General features: G+C 43.9%; 1 protein-coding gene across 1 annotated transcript in view; it reads right to left on the minus strand.

Annotated features, from left to right (window-relative positions):
- Positions 1-12,394: 12,394 nt before the first annotated feature.
- Positions 12,395-20,433, minus strand: part of SLC19A3 (solute carrier family 19 member 3) — a 32,242-nt gene continuing 24,203 nt past the window's right edge. Inside the window, exon 8 of the mRNA XM_045198440.2 lies at positions 12,395-12,835. Coding sequence (XP_045054375.2) covers positions 12,809-12,835 — 27 coding nt within the window. The 3' untranslated portion in view covers positions 12,395-12,808. The remainder of the gene's footprint in view (positions 12,836-20,433) is intronic.

A 20,433-nucleotide genomic window follows, 5' to 3' on the forward strand; every position in this document is an offset into this window, starting at 1 on the left:
CCGAAGCCTTCTCTCTGAGGACCCTCTGTGTGATATGAACATGCTGACTCAGATGGAGTTTTCCAATTTTTAAATTCCAATCTTTTAAAAGGGCATGTGGTATTATGTTAAGAAGCTTGTGGGATGTCAAAAGTGCATAATGAATGATAAATGCACATTTATGATTGAGATTTGGGAGTTAGCAGTCAATATACCTCTGCGTTCTTGGCTTTTAGAAGTTTAATTCAAGCATATTTAATTAGATTACTACTAAAATCAATTTTTAAGAAGCTTGCGTTTCAAAACCAGGTACCTCCAATAATACATTTTGTTCTAGGTGTAATGAGGTACAGAGCATAACCCCCGCAATTCTTGACTGGGGGAAGGGAAGAGTGGATGGTATGGCCTTTGAGTTACCTTGCATGACAAAGGCAAGTTAATAGCCATGCCTTCCTGAAGGGAAGAGGGCTGCTGCCCAGGGCGAACTGTGTACGTGGCTGTAAAAACGGCTCAGTGGCTCATGACTTGGGTGGGGAGGCTCTTACGGCACCTGTGCGAGAGGCAGGGGGTGGATGCTCACCCCAGAAGCCAGGGTGGGTTGCTGGGAATTTTTGCCTTGAATAAAGATGGCAGCCAAAAGATGCTGGGGAGCTGGCAAAAATAGCAGACACTAACACCTCATAGGAAGGGCTGGATATGAGGTCACACAGGAAGTTCCAGGCCGAGCATTTAAATTAGGGCATGCTAAACATCAGAGAAAGAACCGCGAGGTCTGGGGTGAGAGAGGAGGTCCGCTGGGAGGTCTGAAAGTCAGGGACAGAGCCATGAGGTGGGCAGTGAGGGGTAACAGGGCACATGTTTTCCCGGACTGTTACATGGAGGCTGAGAACAGCACACCCCAGATCCCGAAGGAGAGAGCTGCTGCCAGAGGATGGTGACTCTGAAACCCACAGAAGCACATTCCAGGGAGGATGGAGATCTGTTTGCAGGAACGGCTGATGGACTGATAAGGACATGAGGAACTTCTGGGCATGGTTTTGGCTTGTAGCCTTTCGGGAACCAAGGGAAGTTCTGGGCCTTGTGAGAGAGGTGGGCTTTGAGCAGGAGGGCTTGCAGCACCCCCACCCCAGGTTGGATCCCTGTTAATAAAAACCTGTTTCCTTCAACACTCATTGTTGGGTCATATATAAAGGTGCCAGATGGCCAAGCCCCAGTTTGCTCAGTAACGGAGGGAAATATTTTATAGAATCAGGATTTGTCTTCTGTTATACCTTTAGACTATATTTTTTGCTTACCCCACTCTGGCACCTGGGTAAACTAGTTCTTTCTTTAGGAGTTGAATTTTAAATAACTTTTCAGGAAAGAACCTCAATAATAGTTGTTCTAAAATAAAGGATGTGTGATAAATCACTGAGAATATCAGGCTAAGCAAAATAAATCAGTCAGAAAAGTTAAGAATCATACGGTCTCACTCACATGTGGAATACAAAACTGAGAGTAACAAGTGAACAAGCTCAGACTCGGAAACCTGGCCTCAAATAAAGACAAATCCAGACTTTGATGGGGAGAGGATTTTTTTTTTTTTAAATAAGAAAGACTATTGCAATTGGGAGAATGCTCTGATCTCTGAAATCTGCAAGCATCTTAAAATCCAACGGAAGAAGGGTTTTCTTTTATGGGATAATCCTTTGCTATAGTGCTGGCAGGGATAAGTAGGGCCTTTGGTGGAGAAGCTGGACAAGCAAGGGGAGATGACCAGTGGAGTCGGACAGGAAAGTGTCCCGCTGTGGTCAGCTGATTCCCAGGAGAAGCTGATGATGTGGAGCCTGTTCCACATTCTGTGTGTGTGTGTGTGTGTGCGCTCGCTCACTTAGGTTGGGAGCAAGCAGGGCGTAGGGACCTGTAGGAAAGAGAGGAGCCAGATTAATGTTTGGTCAAGACAACGTCAAGGGTAAGAATTGGGTAACTGAGAAGGCAGCTTGTTCTCCCAGGCTCTTTTTCCAGCAAGAATGGCTTCTCTCTTTACCTTTGTCTCTGTTTTCTCTACCTTTTCTCTAACTTCACTTACAAAGTTTCCTCAAGATCCCTGACAGAATTCTTTTCAAGATTCTCTGAACACATTTCTTCCCCATTTGAGTGTTTTGTCACTCCCTTCTTTACTTTTTCATTCATTCATTCATTCATTCATTCACTGATACATCCGCCAAGAATTTTGGAGCTTCTCTGTGGGAAAATATGGTGGTAAACTTTGGATTCTTGCTCTTGAAAAAAAATACAACCTAGTAGGGAAATTTGAAAAATAAGTGTATAGTTTTAATAGAGTGTGATAAGAATTGTAAAAACTCTGACCCTAACACAAATCCTACCCAGGGGTTCTCATAGGGGGGTGTTTTTGCCCTCATGGTTATAAAGAGCAATACTTGCAAATATTTTTGGTTTGTCGTGACTGGGCGGGGGGATATGTGTACACGAATGGAATCTAGTGGGTTAGAGGCCCGTGATGCTGCTGAATGTTCTACAGTACCCCGGACAGCCCCCCATGACCAGGAATTATCACACCCCAAATGTCGATATTGCTGAGATGAGAAATCCTGCCCCAGTGAACCACGTGCTTGAGAGCCCAAGTAGCCACGAGACACATCCCCAGGAGAAATCCGTTTTATCACGGGCACTCTTTGGATGTAATTGTACGGTGTTCCTACCGTGTGCTGTGAACTTGGTAGTTAGTTGTCAGGTTTCTTACTTCCCCCAGTTTCGTTACTGACGTGGTTCAATTTATGAGTCCTTAGGTCAATCCCACTTCACCTGCTTTGGCCTAAAAGTTCGACACTAATTAGGGACCTTATTCTCACAAGGAGACTAAGGGCTATTTGTGTTTAAAGAGCTTTTAAAGAACACATTTTATGAAAAGTTTACCTTTTCTACACATGCCTCTAAGTAGGGAGCACATGATCAGAAGACAAGAGGACTTCTCCCCTTCTCCCCAGAAGCAAGCTCTTCTAGAGGAAATGAGTGTAAGGGGGACCAATCCTAGACCAGGTTTCAAGGAGTCAAATTGGAATTTCAGAAAGCACAGAAGAATATTAACTCAACAATGGACCTGCAATGTTCCATAAATATTCTGTGGGTGTGGAACATCCCCAAAGTAAATATCTTCAAAGTCTTATTTGATGTAAAAGCTGCATTTTGTCAGGAAAATCCAAGTGCATTGTTCAGCTCACTTCAAAGAGGGCTCTGGACTGCGCCCTTCTCATTTCAGGGTGTTAACTCTTCCATCAGCCCACATTCCCTCCCTCTCTGTACTTCACTCCCTTTGCAGAAGCATTTCGAACGTCACAAAATATCTTCTGGGGAGAAGGAAGAGCGCATGGACGAGTTTCTAACTCCCCATCCCCAACACTCGCTTCCCAGCAAGGAGGGAAGTATTGCCCCAGCAGCAAATCCAGGGGGTGCTGAAGGGTGGATCCAGGAGCAGATGCTGGAAACCCCCCATCCCCCAGGGACCTCCTCGAGGTCACCCAGTCTCCTTGCCTTTTTCTGTAGGAAAAAATGCAAGATCAGAATCCAGCTGTAGGTAGATCAGGACAAAGCAGACACTTACCAGCCAAGGAAAAGCAACATGAGAACCTGGAGGCTGCTCTTAAAGTAGTTTGAGAGTAAGGAAAGGAGGATTTGCTGATAAGAAGAACATGGGCTTTATTTTTAAAAATCACATTTATTGATTGTAGAGCGAAAGGGAGGGGGAGAGAGAGAGAGGCAGAGAGAAACATTGATTGGTTGTTTTACTAATTTACGCATTCTTTCACTTATTTATTCACTTACTCCCTTCTTCATGCAGCTCGTTACACTTCCTTTGGTTGCTTCTTGTGTGTGCCCTGACCGAGTACCAAACCTGCATGTCCCGACAATGTCCAAACCATCTGAGCTACCCGCTCAGGGCAAACACGGCTTTGTGGTTGGGCAAATTTAAACCTCTGATCACCCCTTTCGATCATGTGACCCTGAAGAAGTTTCTAAATGTGCCAGGGCCTCAGTTCTCCTGCCCTGCGTAGGTCGATTATAATGCCCATCCCAAAGCATAATCTGAGGAGACTTCCTGCTGTAGTGCCTATCCCGTTGCTGCAGGTGCTTAACACGGGTTGGGTCCTGGCTCTGCCTGGAGTATCCACACCCTCTTCCAGGGCAAGGAATCGGAGAAGCTCCGCGTTTACAGACAGCGTTGGCGTTTGTCACCGCTGCTCTGGTTTCTGCGGCAGCGTGAAACGCTTACGCTGCAGGCGGGCTCTAGAACCCGAGACAATCAGGTTTTCGGGGAGGTCAAGCAGTGGTGATTGTTGTTCATACTGATCGGACCTGCTGGCAGTGAAAGGGAACATTCACTGAAAAGCATCCCTTGGAGAGTGAAATAGTAAGTAATTGCATACTTTACAGGTACTCATAATTTCTCACTGTCAGATCCGTTGCGGTTTTTGAAGGAGGTTGTGGCCAGCAAATCTCAGATCCTCGTACTGGGTCCATGTGGGTCCACTCGGGTGTTGGTGTGGGTGAAATACCACGCAGCACTTCTGAGACCAGGTGCTTTGGTGCCAAGGAGACCGTGGCTTCAGGTTTTTTAAATTAATTAATTAATTATTTTTAAAGAAAGGAGAAGGGAGAAAGAAAGAGGGAGAGAAACATGAGACCGGAGAGAGAGAAACATCGACCAGCCGCCTCTTACACGCACCCCTACTGGGGACCGGACCCCCAAGCCGGGCTTGTGCCCTGACCTGGAATCCAAATGGCGACCCTTCGCTCTGCGGGAGGAAGCCAACCACCCGACCCACACCGGTCAGGGCAGGCTTCAGGATTTGATGTTGGAAATAACTACCACTTCCATGGCTCACGCTGGGGGACAGTTTGTAAAGGTAGAATGTTGAAAATGTCTGGATTGGTTGGTTTGACTAGATTCTGGAATCCGTAGGCAGCCCAGAGAACAGCTGCAACAAATCCTGGTGAAGGTGATTTCCACCCCTCCAGGTAGGCTGCAAGTTTGCCCCCTGCTGGTGTCTTCAGTTATTGCAAAAAGACTGTGTTTTTATTTTGTCTGCTGGTGTTCTTTCTGCCTATTCTGAATTGAAGGGCTTTCCTTGCGTCCTACAAAAAACTAAGGGCTCCTTAGGAAGAACTTTGAAAACACGAGGTGTAAAAGATTCCTTGATTATGTGCTCCTGGCTGAGACTGAAGGGAGCAAAGAACTCAGCAGGAAAGATGAAAACACTCCTTAGAGCTCTTTTTCTAATTCAAAAGCACTTTTCCCTTGTAAAAATTAATGGTGGCGTTATAGCTACCAAAAAAAAAAAAAAAAGGAACCACAGTACAGTCCCGGGTTATCTCAGTGGTGTAACTTTTAATATTTCAAGCAGGTGGTAATTTTTAGTTAATTGTAAACCTGTTGTTTCAAAGGTCATTGGAAAATCAGTTAAAATGTTACCAAACAAATGCTTTTACTTTCCCTTAATTATGTTAAAATGGAAATTTCTAGCTTTCCTAAGAGAGTTGGGGACATGGAAAGCTGTGGGCTTCTGCTTCAGAACACTGGTCTATCCCAGCTGTTTCAGTCCGGGGTTCTCGAGCCCGACACCCCGGCCGTTTTTGACCGGCATTAGTGGGTGGGCTTTTAATAAACATCCTATTACTGCGATGTGGACCTTCAGATATATATTTTTTCGTGCTCTGCATAATAATGACGGGCTGACCACACCCAAATTCTTTAGCTCTCGGAGTCCCACTGGTTGAAAAAGATACAAATGATCTAGTTAAGGTCTGGGAGGAGTAGAGGAGGTCAGCAGGAGAGGACTGGGGGTGTGCCTAGTTCAATGCCAATGTCTTTTCCCTGGCTTTCAGAATCTGGTCTCGCTTCAGTGACTCAGGAAATCACAGGGACCAATGAACTGCTCATAAAATGAAGCTCATAATGTCAGAGCCAGCTAATTTGAATCATTGATAGTCAGTACAAAATGTATAATTAACTTCAAGATTATTATTATGTTATGTTTTATATTAGTTTCAGATGCACAGCAGAGCGGTCAGAAAATTATAATTTGTGAAGTGATTTCCTTGATAATTCTTGTGCCCACCTGGCCCCGTATATGGTTATTACAATATTATTGATCACATCCTGTATGCTTTAGTACTTTACATCCTCACGACTATTTTGTAACTTCTTACCCTCTTCACCTTTTCCAGACCCCCACCCCACTCTCATCTGGAAAGAACGAGGAATGATTGAAAAAGCCAATTCATAGTTTAAGTAAAGTTCTAAGGAAAACTATTTCTTTAAGGAATTTCAAGATCACAAATCATACTTATTTGCTGTGTGGTCATATCTTTACAGTCTTCCACTCTGGGGAACACTGGGCCAGTTTAACCCGGTTCTGCTCGGAGTTCCTGCTGTCCCCACACAAGCTCTCCTTCCAATGCTTCACTCGTCCACTTAGCTTCTTCTCTAAACAGCCTAATTAGTGAACATTTTCTTCATGTATTTGTAAAAAAATCAAAGAGATGTGATCTGTATGTTCCATCTTGCCATGCCTTGGTATTGGACGTATTTTCTTAGCCAGATTACGAAAATCAGTGTTCCACGTGGACCTTGCCCTGCCCTTTTTAACCAGCGGTGTTGGTTAATACACATCGGCCAGGGAGTCTCATCATTATTAATGACAATTGCACAGAATTTCCTCCTAGCTCGTTTTTCAACAGCCACATCACTCATCTTGCTATGTGGATGCTATGCGCTAGGACTAGGGGCTTATTTCAATGGCGCGCTTCCCTTGCACCCGGGAAATCCCAAGGATTGATGAGTTGCGATACCAGTTTTGGCACTGGGGAGTGGAGCCCTGCTGTGACAGATACCTAAGAGTGTGGAAGCCGCTTTGGAAGTGGATAATGGTAGAGGTTGGAAGAGTTTTAAGGAACTTGATGGAAAAAGCTTAGAATGCCTTGAAGAGATTGTTGGTACAAACATGGATGTTAATTAAAGGCAATTCTGGTAAAGGCTCCGAAAGAAGAGAGGAGAGCTATAGGGAGTAGAGAACACACCTATCCTTGTGAACAGAATGTTGCTAAAATATGAAGGGTAAAGATGCGTCTGGTGAGGTCTCGGGTGGAAAGGAAGAACATGTTATTAGACACTAGAGAAAAGGTGATTTTTGTTATAAAGTGGCAGAGAACACGGTTGAATTATGTTCTACTATTGGGAGGAAAATAGAACTTGTAAGCATTGAACTTAAATATTTTGCTCAGAGGTTTCCGAGCAGTACAGAAGGTGCAGCCTGGCTTGTCCTTGCTGCTTGTAGTGAACTGAGAGAGGGAAGAAATTAATAGAGGAAGAACTTGCAAAGTACAAAGGAGCCAGTGTTCGATTATTGTGGGAGATTCTCAGCCTATTCAGATAGCCACTGTAGAAACGGAGCCAAGGGTGTGGATGGACAATCATTTGCTAAAGACATTAATTAGGTGTGTGGCTGAGGGATTTGATCACCCACTCAGTGGAAACCAGCAACAGAGATCGGGTTATCCAGGAAAGCTCCATGGAGGATCGTCTCTCTGGATGGGTCACCTCTGTGAATTGCATGGGATTCTGACAAGGTTTTTGAGGATTTTATACTAGCAGAATCATTACCAGCCCAGACCACAAAGGACAGATGGAGCATGGAGTGAAGGAGGAATATGAGTCTGAGGGCAGAGCGATTACACGCAGGAACTTGGCCGATGGGACCCCTTGCTTGGAACAAGAAGGTGGGGCTGCCATCCCATCTGAGCCAGACGACTGAGCGACTGAGCGTCAAGCCACAGACAATTATTCTCAGGCCTTGAAATCTAACAAAACTTGCCCTGCTAGTTTTTAAAACTTGCTTGGGACCTATTACCCAGTTTTCTCTTCCAATTTCTCCCCTTGGAACGAGAATGTCTATCCTAAGCCTGGGTACTGAATTTTGAGAACAGATAACTTATTCTCCGGTTTCACAGGTTAATAAATGGAAAAGAATTTTATCCCGGGATGCATCATGCCCTAAGTCTCACCTACAGTGATTTAGATGATATAATTGGGGTGAATTAGAGGGGACAGTAGAGTGTTATGGGTTGAATTATGCCCCTCCCCAATATGTTGAAGTCCTACCTTCCAGTACCTGAAAGTGGGGCCTATTTGGAAATAGGGTTGTTGCTGATATAATTAGTTAAACTAAGATGAGGTCATGCTGGAGTTAGATGGGTCCTTAACCCAATGTACCGTATTTATCATGTATAATGCACACTTTATTTGCCCAAATTTTTGAAAAATAAGGATGCGCATTATACACGGGTAGTACTAACTTGGTACCTATATAAATGTTTTTAATTCTTTTATTTATGCTTATGCATTAAAAGTGTAACTCTAGAAAGCAATAACAATATCTGTATGCAAAATTAGAATACAATAATTTGTTTCTAAATATAAATGAATAGCATCACATGAGTTCTTAAAAGAAAACTTTCCCTGGCTGTAGTCAGAGAAAGGGAGACGTGATTACAGAAGAACTGTTAGGGATGCAACATCTCTGGCTTTGAAGATGGAGGAAAGGACCACGAGTCCTGGAAGGTGGGTGCCCTTTAGAACCCAGAAAAGGAGATCAGGACACAGACAATTACAGAGGACAACCGTGGAAAGACACAGGGATAAGACCACTATCTGCAAGTCAGGGAAAGGAGCCTCAGAAAAAACCCAACCCTGCCAACACCTTGGTCACATGCTTCCAGCCTCCAGCATTGTGCGACAATAAATTTCTGTTGTTTCAAAAAAAAAAAAAAAAAAGGAACTAAAACAAAAGATTTTTTTTTCCCTGAAAGTTTGGGCCAAAAATGTGGGTGCTCATTATACACGATGAAATATGGTGAGGTGCTTATAAGAAAAGACGCAAACAAAGACACACAGAGAGAAGGTGGCCATGTGACAAGAAAGGCAGAGATTGGAGTGACGCATCTACAAGGCAAGGAACGCCAAGGACTGCCAGCAAACACCAGAAGCTAGCTGAGGCCAGGGAGGATCTTCCCCTACAAGTTTAAGGAGAAACAGTCCTACTGACACCTTAGTTTTGGGCTTCTAATCTGCAGAACCATGGGACAATACGTCATTGTTGCCGAACCACGCATTTGTGGTATTTTGTTATAACCACCCTAGGAACCCGATAAAGATCCGCATACACCTAATTTGAATTTTTGATAATTTGGACAAAATGTGTGATACATTTCACATTGAAATTTTTCATTAAATATAGCCTACCCTGGATTTCCATGTTTCTACACTTTCATTATTATTAAATATAAATAGCCAATAGAATAGTTTTTTTCTGTAGCTACCCAGCGATATCGTTAGGTACGTAATGAACATTGGAATACTTCATATAGTGTTTGAAAACTTTGGTGTTCTCATAGAAGACTGAAATTTTAATTTTTTAAACTCAATGTTCTTTGAAATACAGAAATGACAAAGGGGTGCCTTACCCAGTGACCTGCCTTTCTAAGCAAACTGGAATTTTCAAATAATGATTTATAATTTCCTTATAACTTAGTAACTACTTGTAAAGTTATTTTAAACTGATCTTTCTCCTGAGTTACTGTTGCTTATAACCACCGATCTTTTTTTCTACTGGGTCTTTCTTCTTTATCAAGTTATCAAGCTTTGGAAATAAGTGTGCCAAACAAATTTGAACTTTCAACAAACAGATCCCCAATCCAGCCTCAGGGGAAGAAAGAAGGACAGAAGGAAAAAAGGCTTTTTTTTTTCTTGTAGTTGTAAGAACTTGCACTAATCCGTTTGAAACAGGGTGCAGCCAAGAGGTGGGCCACAAACAGGGATTTGTAACGGAGTCCAGAACTCAAGGTGTCCAGGAAATATTAGAAATATGTATATAGGATGCCCTCACCCCCACAAGCCTGAGCTGGGGGAAGGGACATATGGAGCAGGGCCATTCAGAGCTATTTTGTATGGCAACAGCTTTGCAGCCTGCCCCTGGACTGCTCATTTAACATATCTATAACCTTTAACTGGTTTCATAGATATGTTAAATAGCTGTGGCTATGCTTTGAGCCAGGGGGATGGGAGTGACTTCCCAAGATGTAACTGGGAAGCAACTCCCCCTGGTTACAGCGCCTGCGTGAGAGCTTGGAGAAGATTGGCTCCATGCCATGGCGCACACCTGCCCAGACTTACTATGGCAGCCCAGTAAAGCTGGAAGAATAGGGAATGCTGGCAGGTGTAACTGATTGTGGGAGGAGTCGGATATGGGGCTGCAGAGGAAGACGGGCGCTGGGATTTAAACCTAGGCACAGCACCTATAGAGAGGAGGACCACATGGTTTTGAGGGAGAAGGGAGATGATCACACAGCTTTGGAAGAGTGAATAAGGGAGGACTATGTGGTTTTTGGGGAGAAGGGAGAGGACCACGTGGTTTTGGGGTGCTCCTTTTTGCCATTCAGCTTAGGCAGCAGGAGAGACTTTTCTGGGAAGAAAAGGGGAGAAAGGACTCTTGCTGGTGAGCCATGAGAAGGTGCCACATGGCTTTGGATTAACTGGAGATTGCAGCAGCCACACAGCTGATGGTGCTGGGAGCCTGAATCATGGACTTCTACTTCCTTTCCTGAGATACGGTACCCCAGACTGGGCAGAGGGAGAGGGAAGGATTGTCCATCTGTGGGTATTCTAGAGGACTTTAGTATTTTAATGAAGACATTAAGTCATTACTCTAAGTCTGTATAACTTTTAAATAAATAATTTCTTTCCTTTTCACCAGTCTCTGGCATTGAGAACGTCTTTCCTCTGGCCATGGGCATTGCGAACCTAGTAGGTGTGTGTGTGTGGGGGGGGACCCCCAGAGAGAGAAAGCGGGGATCCTTTCTGTAATAGTATATTGGGAACCCCCCGCCCCGTCTGTTCTGTAACACATTCATGCACGTTGTTCTGGTCTCCCTGGTCATGGACAGAGAGTGAAGTTGCCATGGCTGGCCACCAAAAGGACTTGTACTGGAAGTGCCATCAGTATATGTGGTAAACGCAGGTGGCTTTACAGGGTTGGCACGGCTCCTTCTCTACGCAAAACCTGTTCTCTTGTTTTACAATGGGCATTGTCACCATAGAAATCTTATTTTAAAGAAAAGACCCATTTTTATTTGAAAGAAAAGAGCAGGTCCATTCTAGAACCTTCTTTTGTTATTCCTGGCAGTGCTACAAAGACACTGGGTGCAGTGGTGTTGTCGGAATGGATGTAACACGCACTGAGTCTGAACACATGGCGTAAGGCGAGAACTGCTGAACTAATGCTAAGTATAGAAACTCGTCTGTTTATGAGCTTTTTGGTTTCCAACAAGCTGTTCCCATAGTCCATTTTTTTCTTAATTGAAAGTGACGTGGTACAAAAAAATATCTACTCTCACCCGTGGGTGATGGGTTGAGTTGGGATTTTGTTCCTCATCTGGAGGCCTTGCGGAAACACCAATAGTTGGGTCTCTCCCTACTTTACTCATTCAGCGAGCCTTGGTGGGGGAGGGGTTGAGACTGAGAATTTTCTTTCCTAATGTTCCCAGGTGGTGGCGATGCTGCTGGTTGGGAACCTCACTGTGAGGTCACTAGTTGACAGACAACCAACCAGTCTTGGTCAGTTTGGAGGCTGCAAGTTTGATTTTTAGATTTCTTTCTTTAAAGATCAGACACCAGAGGGCGGTGTGATCACAGCTCAGGGGCTGGAGAGCAGGCTGACTTCACACAACTCCACACCAGCTCGTCCGAATTAACCACTGTTTCAGCCCAGGCATCTTTGTTTAACCTCTTCTGTTTGTTCACACTTCATATAAGAATTTATCTGGAAGAAAGGTTCTGCTGATAAAAATAAGTTTATTTTTAAACTGATTTAAAATGTTTATCCCTGGCTGGTGTGACTCAGTGGATGGAGCGCCTGACTACAAAGCCAAGGGTTGCGTGTTCGATTCCCAGTCAGGGCTCATCCCTGGGTTGCAGGCCAGGTCCCCAGTAAGGGGTGTGTGAGAGCTGATGGATGTTTCTCTCCCTCCTTTCCCCTCTCTCTAAAAGTAAATAAATAAAATCTTAAAAAAAAAAAAGTTTAAAAGCTGCTCTGTCTCCAGTCCCTTCCTTGTCATGTCAGGCCTGTTAGCTGGGAGGTGCGGCTCTGGGTGCCTGTGACTTTAGGTCTCGTTTTTCAGGCAACGTTAGAATTGAAAGGCAAGTTGGCTTCTGAGCCCGGTGTTTCTCAAACTGTTTTCAACACGCCTGAATTCTATTAATTATGCAAACAGAGTTGTGAGACCAAATCCATTCAGAAATGTGGGGTTAAAAAAAGTTACATGGGTTTCTTTACTGGAATGTCCTCAGAACCTTTATTTGGACATTGGAAACTTCTGGAGGAGGAAGAAGATGACTGGAACAGAAAACATCGATCTGATTCTAAGCCTTCATCTTTTTCGTAAAGGAAGTAGAGAGCAGGAGATAAAATGACTGTCGGGCACTGACAGGGCTGGTCTCATTTCCCCTGGACAGAATACCTGTGGGACTGTGTGTGGTGACAACACCCAGGCGAGGCGAGGGGGCACTGCCTGTTCGGGACCTGGATCTTCCTGTTGCAGCTGCGGGACTGCTCCTCCTCCCAGTCCCTGCGGGCCTCGCCCCACCCCCTCCAAAGACAGTGCTCCGATGCCCTTTGTCTGGGAGGACTTCCCCACCAGCCTGCTGGGAGTGGCCCTCCTCCCGTTGCTCTCTCTTCCCTTCCCTTGCCTTGTCGCCACTGGTTATAGATTAATGTGCTTAACTGGATTTTTCTGTTTCTTCCCTCTGAAACAGAAGAGACATGAAAGAAAGGGTTTTATCCGTGTTGGTGCCTACCATATTCTTAACTCACAACATTTTTTGGATAAATTAACTAATTCTATAAAAGGATATAATGTAAGATTGATTATACTGTCTGGGTTCTCCAGAGGCACAGAACCAAAGGAGTTACATATGTTACATGTCAAATGTATGCAAATAGTAAAAACTAGTGGGTTTGATGAAATAGTTCTAACAGGACCCAGATAATCTGAATTTTATAGGAATTTATAGAAAAATTTCCACTTGCATTTCTGGGTTTAGAAGTATCATGTATGGCACTTTCCAGTAATTGTTTAAATTTAATGATATTTTATTTTATTTTTTATTTTTTTAATAATATATTTTATTGATTATGCTATTAGTTGTCCCATTTCCCCCCCTCTATTCCCCTCCACCCTGCACACCCCCTCCCACCCACATTCCCCCCCTTTAGTTCATGTCCATGGGTCATACAGATAAGTTCTTTGGCTTCTACATTTCCTATACTATTCTTACCCTCCCCCTGTCTATTTTCTACCTACCATTTATGCTCTCTGTACCTTTCCCTCCTCTCTCCCCCTCCCACTCCCCTGCTGATAACCCTCCATGTGATCTCTATTTCTGTGATTCTTTCCTGTTCTTGTTGTTTGCTTAGTTTGCTTTTGTTTTTGTTTTAGGTGTGGTTGTTAATAACTGTGTTTGCTGTAATTTTTACTGTTCACATTTTTTATCTTCTTTTTCTTAGATAAATCCCTTCAACATTTCATATAATAAGGGCTTGGTGATGATGAACTCCTTGAACTTGACCTTATCTGGGAAGCACTTCATCTGCCCTTCCATTCTAAATGAAAGCTTTGCTGGATAGAGCAATCTTGGATGTAGGTCCTTGCCTTTCATGACTTAGATACTTCTTCCCAGCCCCTTCTTGCCTGCAAGGTCTCTTTTGAGAAAGCAGCTGACAGTCCCATGGGAACTCCTTTGTAGGTAACTGTCTCCTTTTCTCTTGTGGCTTTTAAGATTCTCTCCTTATCTTTAATCTTGGCTAATGTAATTATGATGTGCCTGGGTGTGTTCCTCCTTGGGTCCAACTTCTTTGGGACTCTCTGAGCTTCCTGGACTTCCTGGAAGTCTATTTCCTTTGCCATATTGGGAAAGTTCTCCTTCATTATTTGTTCAAATAAGTTTTCAATTTGTTGCTCTTCCTCTTCTCCTTCTGGCACCCCTATGATTAGGATGTTGGAATGTTTAAAGATGTCCTGGAGGTTCCTAAGCCTCTTCTCATTTTTTTGAATTCTTATTTCTTCATTCTTTTCTGGTTGGATGTTTCTTTCTTCCTTTTGGTCCACACCATTGATTTGAGTCCCAGTTTCCTTCCTGTCACTGTTGGTTCCCTGTACATTTTCCTTTATTTCACTCACCATAGCCTTCATTTTTTCATCTAATTTGCAAGCAAATTCAACCAATTCTGTGAGCATCCTGATTACCAGTGTTTTGAACTGTGCATCTGATAGGTTGGCTATCTCTTCATTGCTTAGTAGTATTTTTTCTGGAGCTTTGATCTGTTCTTTCATTTGAGCCATTTTTTTTTTTGTCTTGGGGTGCCTGAGCCACGAAAGGTTAAGTGCCTAAGGCAGGTTCTGCTGAAAGGACTGATGCGCCCAACTGTCTCGGAACGTACAGGTAAAAATGCTGGAAGAACTTGTCCCCGTGTAAAAAGTCTACCCGCACCCACACAACTGTGGTTCCTTGGAAAAAAGTACGTTCTCGGTGGAAGGGGTTGGTATTTTATTTTATACAGTCTGGTTGTATTAGAGAATATTCTTACAGCCTTTGGAAAGTTTGAATTTAAATGTTATTAAGGTGACAGGTATTTATATTTATCCAAAGGCCCCTCTGAGAGGGAATTCTACCCTGGGTTTGACTGCAGTTAAGATGACAGCCTTGTGGAATACTGGCCACTTTACAATCGTCCATCCCCAAATCTCACAGGAGTTCCTGCAGTGGGCAGACCAACCTGCTCTCTGCAAGGAAGTGACTTCAGCAAATGTTGTCCCAGGCTTCTTCCAAGCAGGAGGGAGGAGACCCTGGCAGGTGGTAGAGGTGTTGGGATGTTGAGTTGCTAACAGACAAGGAAGCACAGGGCCTTTCAAAGATGTTTTTGAGGTTAACTGACTTATGATAAGGTCCACCTTCTGCGAGGACCCTCCCCTGCTGAGCCTCATAGGGTGTTACCTTCTGTCCTTGAATCACAAGGCCCCACATCCCCTGCTGATGGTGAGGCAATAGGGTTGGGGAATGGAGGGCTCTGTGTGTGTGTGTGTGTGTGTGTGTGTGATCTTTGATATAAAAAGAAAGCCTGAAAACAAATGTGTTGTGATAAAGACCTGGCTTCGGGGATTTTTAGCTGCAGCAACCCTGGCTGCAGTGTTTCTACAAACACATTTCCATGTACTTGTTAGTAACAATCAATTAGTCCTCTGGAAATCTCACTTTGAAAGGAGCTTAGAGATAATGATCATCAGGGAAGATGATGCTCCCAGAATGGAGCAAAAACTCTGGGAGGGAGGACCTTCCAGGTCACCCCTCCCCACCCACCACCCCCTGCATCCTTTCACCAGGTGGGTCACATGGAGACAGCCCTGCTTGGAGACCCATTGGATAAGCTGTCCTCTTCTTTGAGATAAATACTGATCTCATTTGTATCAACAAAGCTCTTGAACAGAGCAGGTGGCGATGACAATCAGAAACCGAATTACATCTATAAAGAGTGATGATGAAAATGAAAATATTTGCCAGTGATTAAACTGAAGTGACTGCGTTCTAGCTAATCCTTCTCAGAAGGCAGGGAGTTGCTGTTCTCCTTGGGATGCTTTCGCGGTTTCTAGGTCTTTCTCGTGTAGGTTAGCCTTCCTGGATGCCATCCTGTAATCTGTGCTCCTGGAAGCCTGCTCTCTTCTTCCATCCATTCTCTTTCTGTCTAGTCTGACCATGGGTTATTTGCACAACATCATAGTTGAACTTTCAGTTGAGTTTCTCGTCTTTTCTTTTCCAGGCCTTTCATGGACCCACTACTATTTCTGCCACCTTGGCAATGCTGAAATTCCTCTGCTTCATCTTTTTGCCTGCTTTAGCCCTCCTGCCTTCTGGATTTGTCTTGAGTATATCAGAAATAAACCTAACAAGAAAACCCCACGATCTCCCACTTGATGAGGGGAGAGAACCACAGCCTCTTCCGAGAGGGGAGAGGGTGCATAGGAAAACGTGTCAGAATCAGGCATGGATGTAGGAGGGAGGAACATAATTTTGAGGGACAAGGGAAATGGAAGTTAACCCCCCTGACTAATAAGGAGGAAAATAATGCTGCTAGCGTTTTTCAGGTTCTTGAGTTCAAATACCAGCTTCCTCATTTTCATGCGAAGAGCTTGGACATTTACTTGTGGTTGTTGATATTGTTCCTGCTTCTCCTTGCTGGCTCCAGATAATTATCCCTAACCTCTTGGGAGAAAATGAAAATGTTCCTTTCTTTGAAGCTCATTTAACCAGGCCATTTCCCAGGGATCGGGTTGCTGATATCTACTGAGCTGATGTCTCTTCCTGTCATTAAACTCTTTGGCATCAACTCTTCATCCCAAATCCTGCTGTTACCGTGCACTTCTTCAATGTCCACGTGAAAGGCATCTTGTCTTTCCAGTTCTGCAATCTCCTCATCTCAAAGACTCCTTTTTGTGCTTTATCTCAGCTACCTTCATGTGGCCACACCCTATTCTCATTCTAACACAGGAAATTCAGTCATTTGGCTCCTTCTACTACAATCTCTTCTGTTTACTTGGTCAACTACTTCCATTGTACCAGTCTCCAACTTCATCAAGATACCTCTCTTCTCCTCTAAGCCCCCAGAATGCTCTTGTCTTTATTTCCCTTGTTATTTCTATAATAATCACACCAAAGCTCTAAGCTCCATTGCCTGCCTATGTTTTGATTACACCTGTGAAGAAAACTTCAGTTCTAGGGGGAGGGGGACCTTTTTGTGCATTCTGGAGCCAGTCACCCACCAAAGCGGAATGCTTGCACTCCGAGCTCCTAGTCAGGTGACTAGGAGCCAGTGAGCCAGTCTGGCAGATTTGTCTAGTTGCCCAGTCCTCCTACTCTCCTTAAAGGCCTTTGCACGCCTTACCTGTCCTTCTCAGTCCTCCAACTCCCTCATCTTTCCCTCGTTCTCAGACTAGAATTTACTTCAGGGATAGAAAAGGGAAGAACCCAGATGCCATCTCCCTTATGTTCTCAGCAGCGAGCATACAATTCTATACCTGCCACCCCTGCCCCTTCTCTCTAGGGCCAGTCCCTCCAAGTCCTCTTCCTCCCACCTGAGAACTTTGGCACTACAGTTTTTCCTTTATAGTTCACTTGTTTTACCTAATTTGACCCTCCTCATTAAAAAAATTATCCTTATTCAACATGTTCCATTTCAGCAAACCCTCTCTTCACTCAACAGCCCTATTTGGTTATACCTGAGTTCTCTCCCCTCCACCAGAGACAAGCTTTTTGAACAAGTTATCTGTACTGACTATTTCCATCTTTTCGCCACCCTCTCACCTTCTGACCCACTTTAAAGTATCTTCTCCTCTAAATGGGAAAGTCTGTTGTCAAAAATGACCTCCTTGTTTGCAAATCCAGTGGAAATGTGTCCACCTATTACTTGACTTCTCACCATCATTTGACATTGCTGATCACTCCTTCCTGCTTCAAACATTCTCTTCTTTTAACAAGTACAGCAGCCAAAACCCTCTAAGTTTTTTTCCTTTCTCTTTGGTCTCTCCTTAGACTTCTGTGCATGCTCATTTTTCTTTAAATGACCCATAATTGACGTTCTTAAAAGCTTCATCTTTGACTCTCTTCTCACTGGGTACTTTCTTCTTAGGCAGTTTCATCTATGATCACAGCTTTGCTTACCATCGAGATGGTACCAACACATTTGTGTGTTTTGCAGAGACACCTCCTCTGAATCCTCTATGTCTGGTGTGAACTTCACGTCCACACTTGAATGGCTCAAGAGGAGTTTGAATGCAGCACTTTCAAATGTAGCTCACAATCCTCCCCACTCAGTCCCCTTCCATTGCTCTTTATCAGAATCGTGGTAACACCAGAAATCTAGAAATTCCCTCCCTGTAGCTACGTTAAATTCATCACCCTGTCCTATCAATTTTACCTTAAATAATTCTCAGGTATGTTCTCTCTATTTCTCCTTGTAACACCCTAGTGTTAACATCATTATCTTTAGTCTGGATAAATGCCTACTCGCTGTTCTCTCCACACATCCTCTGGCCCTCCCTCTAAGTCTACAGCCAGCATGATTTTTTCCAAATGCAAAAATAATAATTATTTTTAACTCAAAAATCCTCTGATAGACTCCCAATCTCCCCGCCATGACGTGTAAGGCCTCAGACATCCTCCTTCTTCCCCACAGTTCCCCAACCCCTGTACTATCATGAGCCACTCACTCTTTCTCTCACGATGAGTGTGTGCCACACTGGCCATCTTTCAGTTCCTCCAGCACACGGTCTCCCTCTGCCCCAGGGCCTTTGCACATGCTGTTTCATGTGATGGCACAGGCCTGCTCACCCTGTACCCTGGTTGTCTGATTTTCATTCTTCAGCTCCCAGCTCCCACGTCATTTCCCCAGAGATGTTTTCTTTCACTCTCCAGTTCAGGCCAGATTCCTTGGTCATGTCCTTTCACAGACAGTCCTCTTACAGCACGCATTTCCTAGGGAGTGATCTTACATTCATTCATTATTGTGTTTATTGGGTTAATAGCCAAGTTTTCCATTAGGCTCTAAGCTCCACGACATTAAGGATCAAGTCTATTATTCTTGTTTGCAAGTAATACTCTCAGTGCTTGTAAAAGAGTCTGGTAGTGTATGGGCTTAATAAATGCTTTTTAAGTGAATGGAAATTCCACTGAGCCCCACTTGCCTCATTTTATAAAATAAAAATTGTAATAGAAGCTTCATAGGAATGCTACGAAGATTAAATGAGATCTGTGCATATAAGGAACCTAGCACAGTATGTGGCATATCGTTACTGCTCAGTATAGCGTTAGTTCCTTTTTTCCCCCTTCCCTCTTTTTCTTCTTTCCATTTTACAACTAGCAACTGTGTACCTGTCTTCATGAGCTGGAAATGCACAAGTGTTCTGTGGTCTAGATCTTGGTCTTGGCAGATGAAAACAATGAGTGGTGGTCTGGGGTAGGGTGAAGGGCTCGCCTCTGACCTTGGGAGTGTTCAGGGGTTCCTTTCGGCTGTATTTCTCCGGACTCTTTCCACTTTCATTGTGCCCAAAACTGGTGCTTCTGCCAGCGGGGGAATGACAGGAAGCCATGTACTCAGAGCTGAGCCAGAGACCTTTATTCTTAGAAGGGTAAGTAAAGAGGCCAGTCTGGGCTTGCAGAGAAGAGCTGAGGTTTGCAGCAATCATCAGGGGACTTCCTGGTAAGAAAAGCACCCTTATTGGCTTTGACCTTCAACCTCAGCCCTAAGAGAGGCTGGGGAAACCCTGTCTCTCCAATGTCTCTCCAACCCCAGCTTTATTCCAGTGTTTGGGTCACTGTCCCAGTTGATTTATTTATGTGCCTGTGTCATTTGATCGTCTTTCATGCAGGCCATTTACCACGACTGTAATGAGTAGTTTTCAGCACCATGCCCACTTGGAATGTTTCGTATGTAGAAGGGCGTTGTGTGTCTCTAGAGAACTACCAGCCTTTCTCTGGACTCTGGAGCACCTCTTTCCGATGACCTGATCCTAGTGTTTCATTGTCAGCCTTTTGTCTATCAACACGCATGTGAATTCTGCCCAGTAGAGGGACCATCCTCCTTGCCTGTGGGAAAAATTCTTAAAAGAGTTTCAGATACAAATCTAGGTTGACCTTTATATTCTCCTGGCTTCTGACTTCCATTGTGTTGAGACATCTGCCTTTGGTTTCATGATTGTTTCTTTCTACGTAAATTCCCCTTTTTCCTGGCTATTTTTCCATTTTATATTTCTTTTCTGTTCTTCAGTTTCACTACAATGTGTGTGGTTGGAATTTTGTTGATCTTGTCCAACTCAGTATTTGTTGAGACACTTGAATTTGAGGATCGATGTCTTAAATCACTTTGGAAAATTATCACCCACTCTCTTCGAATTTTATGTCTTCTCCATGCTCTGTGTTATGTTCTTCAATCTGTCAGACGTTGGTTAGGCCGTGTTTCATGAGACGCACGATGGTAAATTTGGTTGGGAAAATTCTTTGTTGTGTAGGACTATTCCTTGCATTGTGGGACATTTTACATTCCTGGCTTCCAGACAGTAAATGCCATTGTGACGCAAGTGTCCTCAGATGTTTCCAAATGCTCCCTAAGGTAAGCAGCAACTCCCCTGCTTGGGAAACACTGTGATAAATCTTCTCTCGTTCAGCCATGTCTTCTCACCTTTCACGTTTTTAATCCATGCCTCTCTGTGCCGAATTCTAATTTATGAAGCTGTGTTTTCTATCACTGGTTTTCTCTTTAGCTGTGTCTAGCAATCTGTTTAAACCTTATGGAGTTT

Source organism: Desmodus rotundus, chromosome 2 (genome assembly GCF_022682495.2).
Source record: "Desmodus rotundus isolate HL8 chromosome 2, HLdesRot8A.1, whole genome shotgun sequence".
Lineage (NCBI taxonomy): Eukaryota > Metazoa > Chordata > Mammalia > Chiroptera > Phyllostomidae > Desmodus > Desmodus rotundus.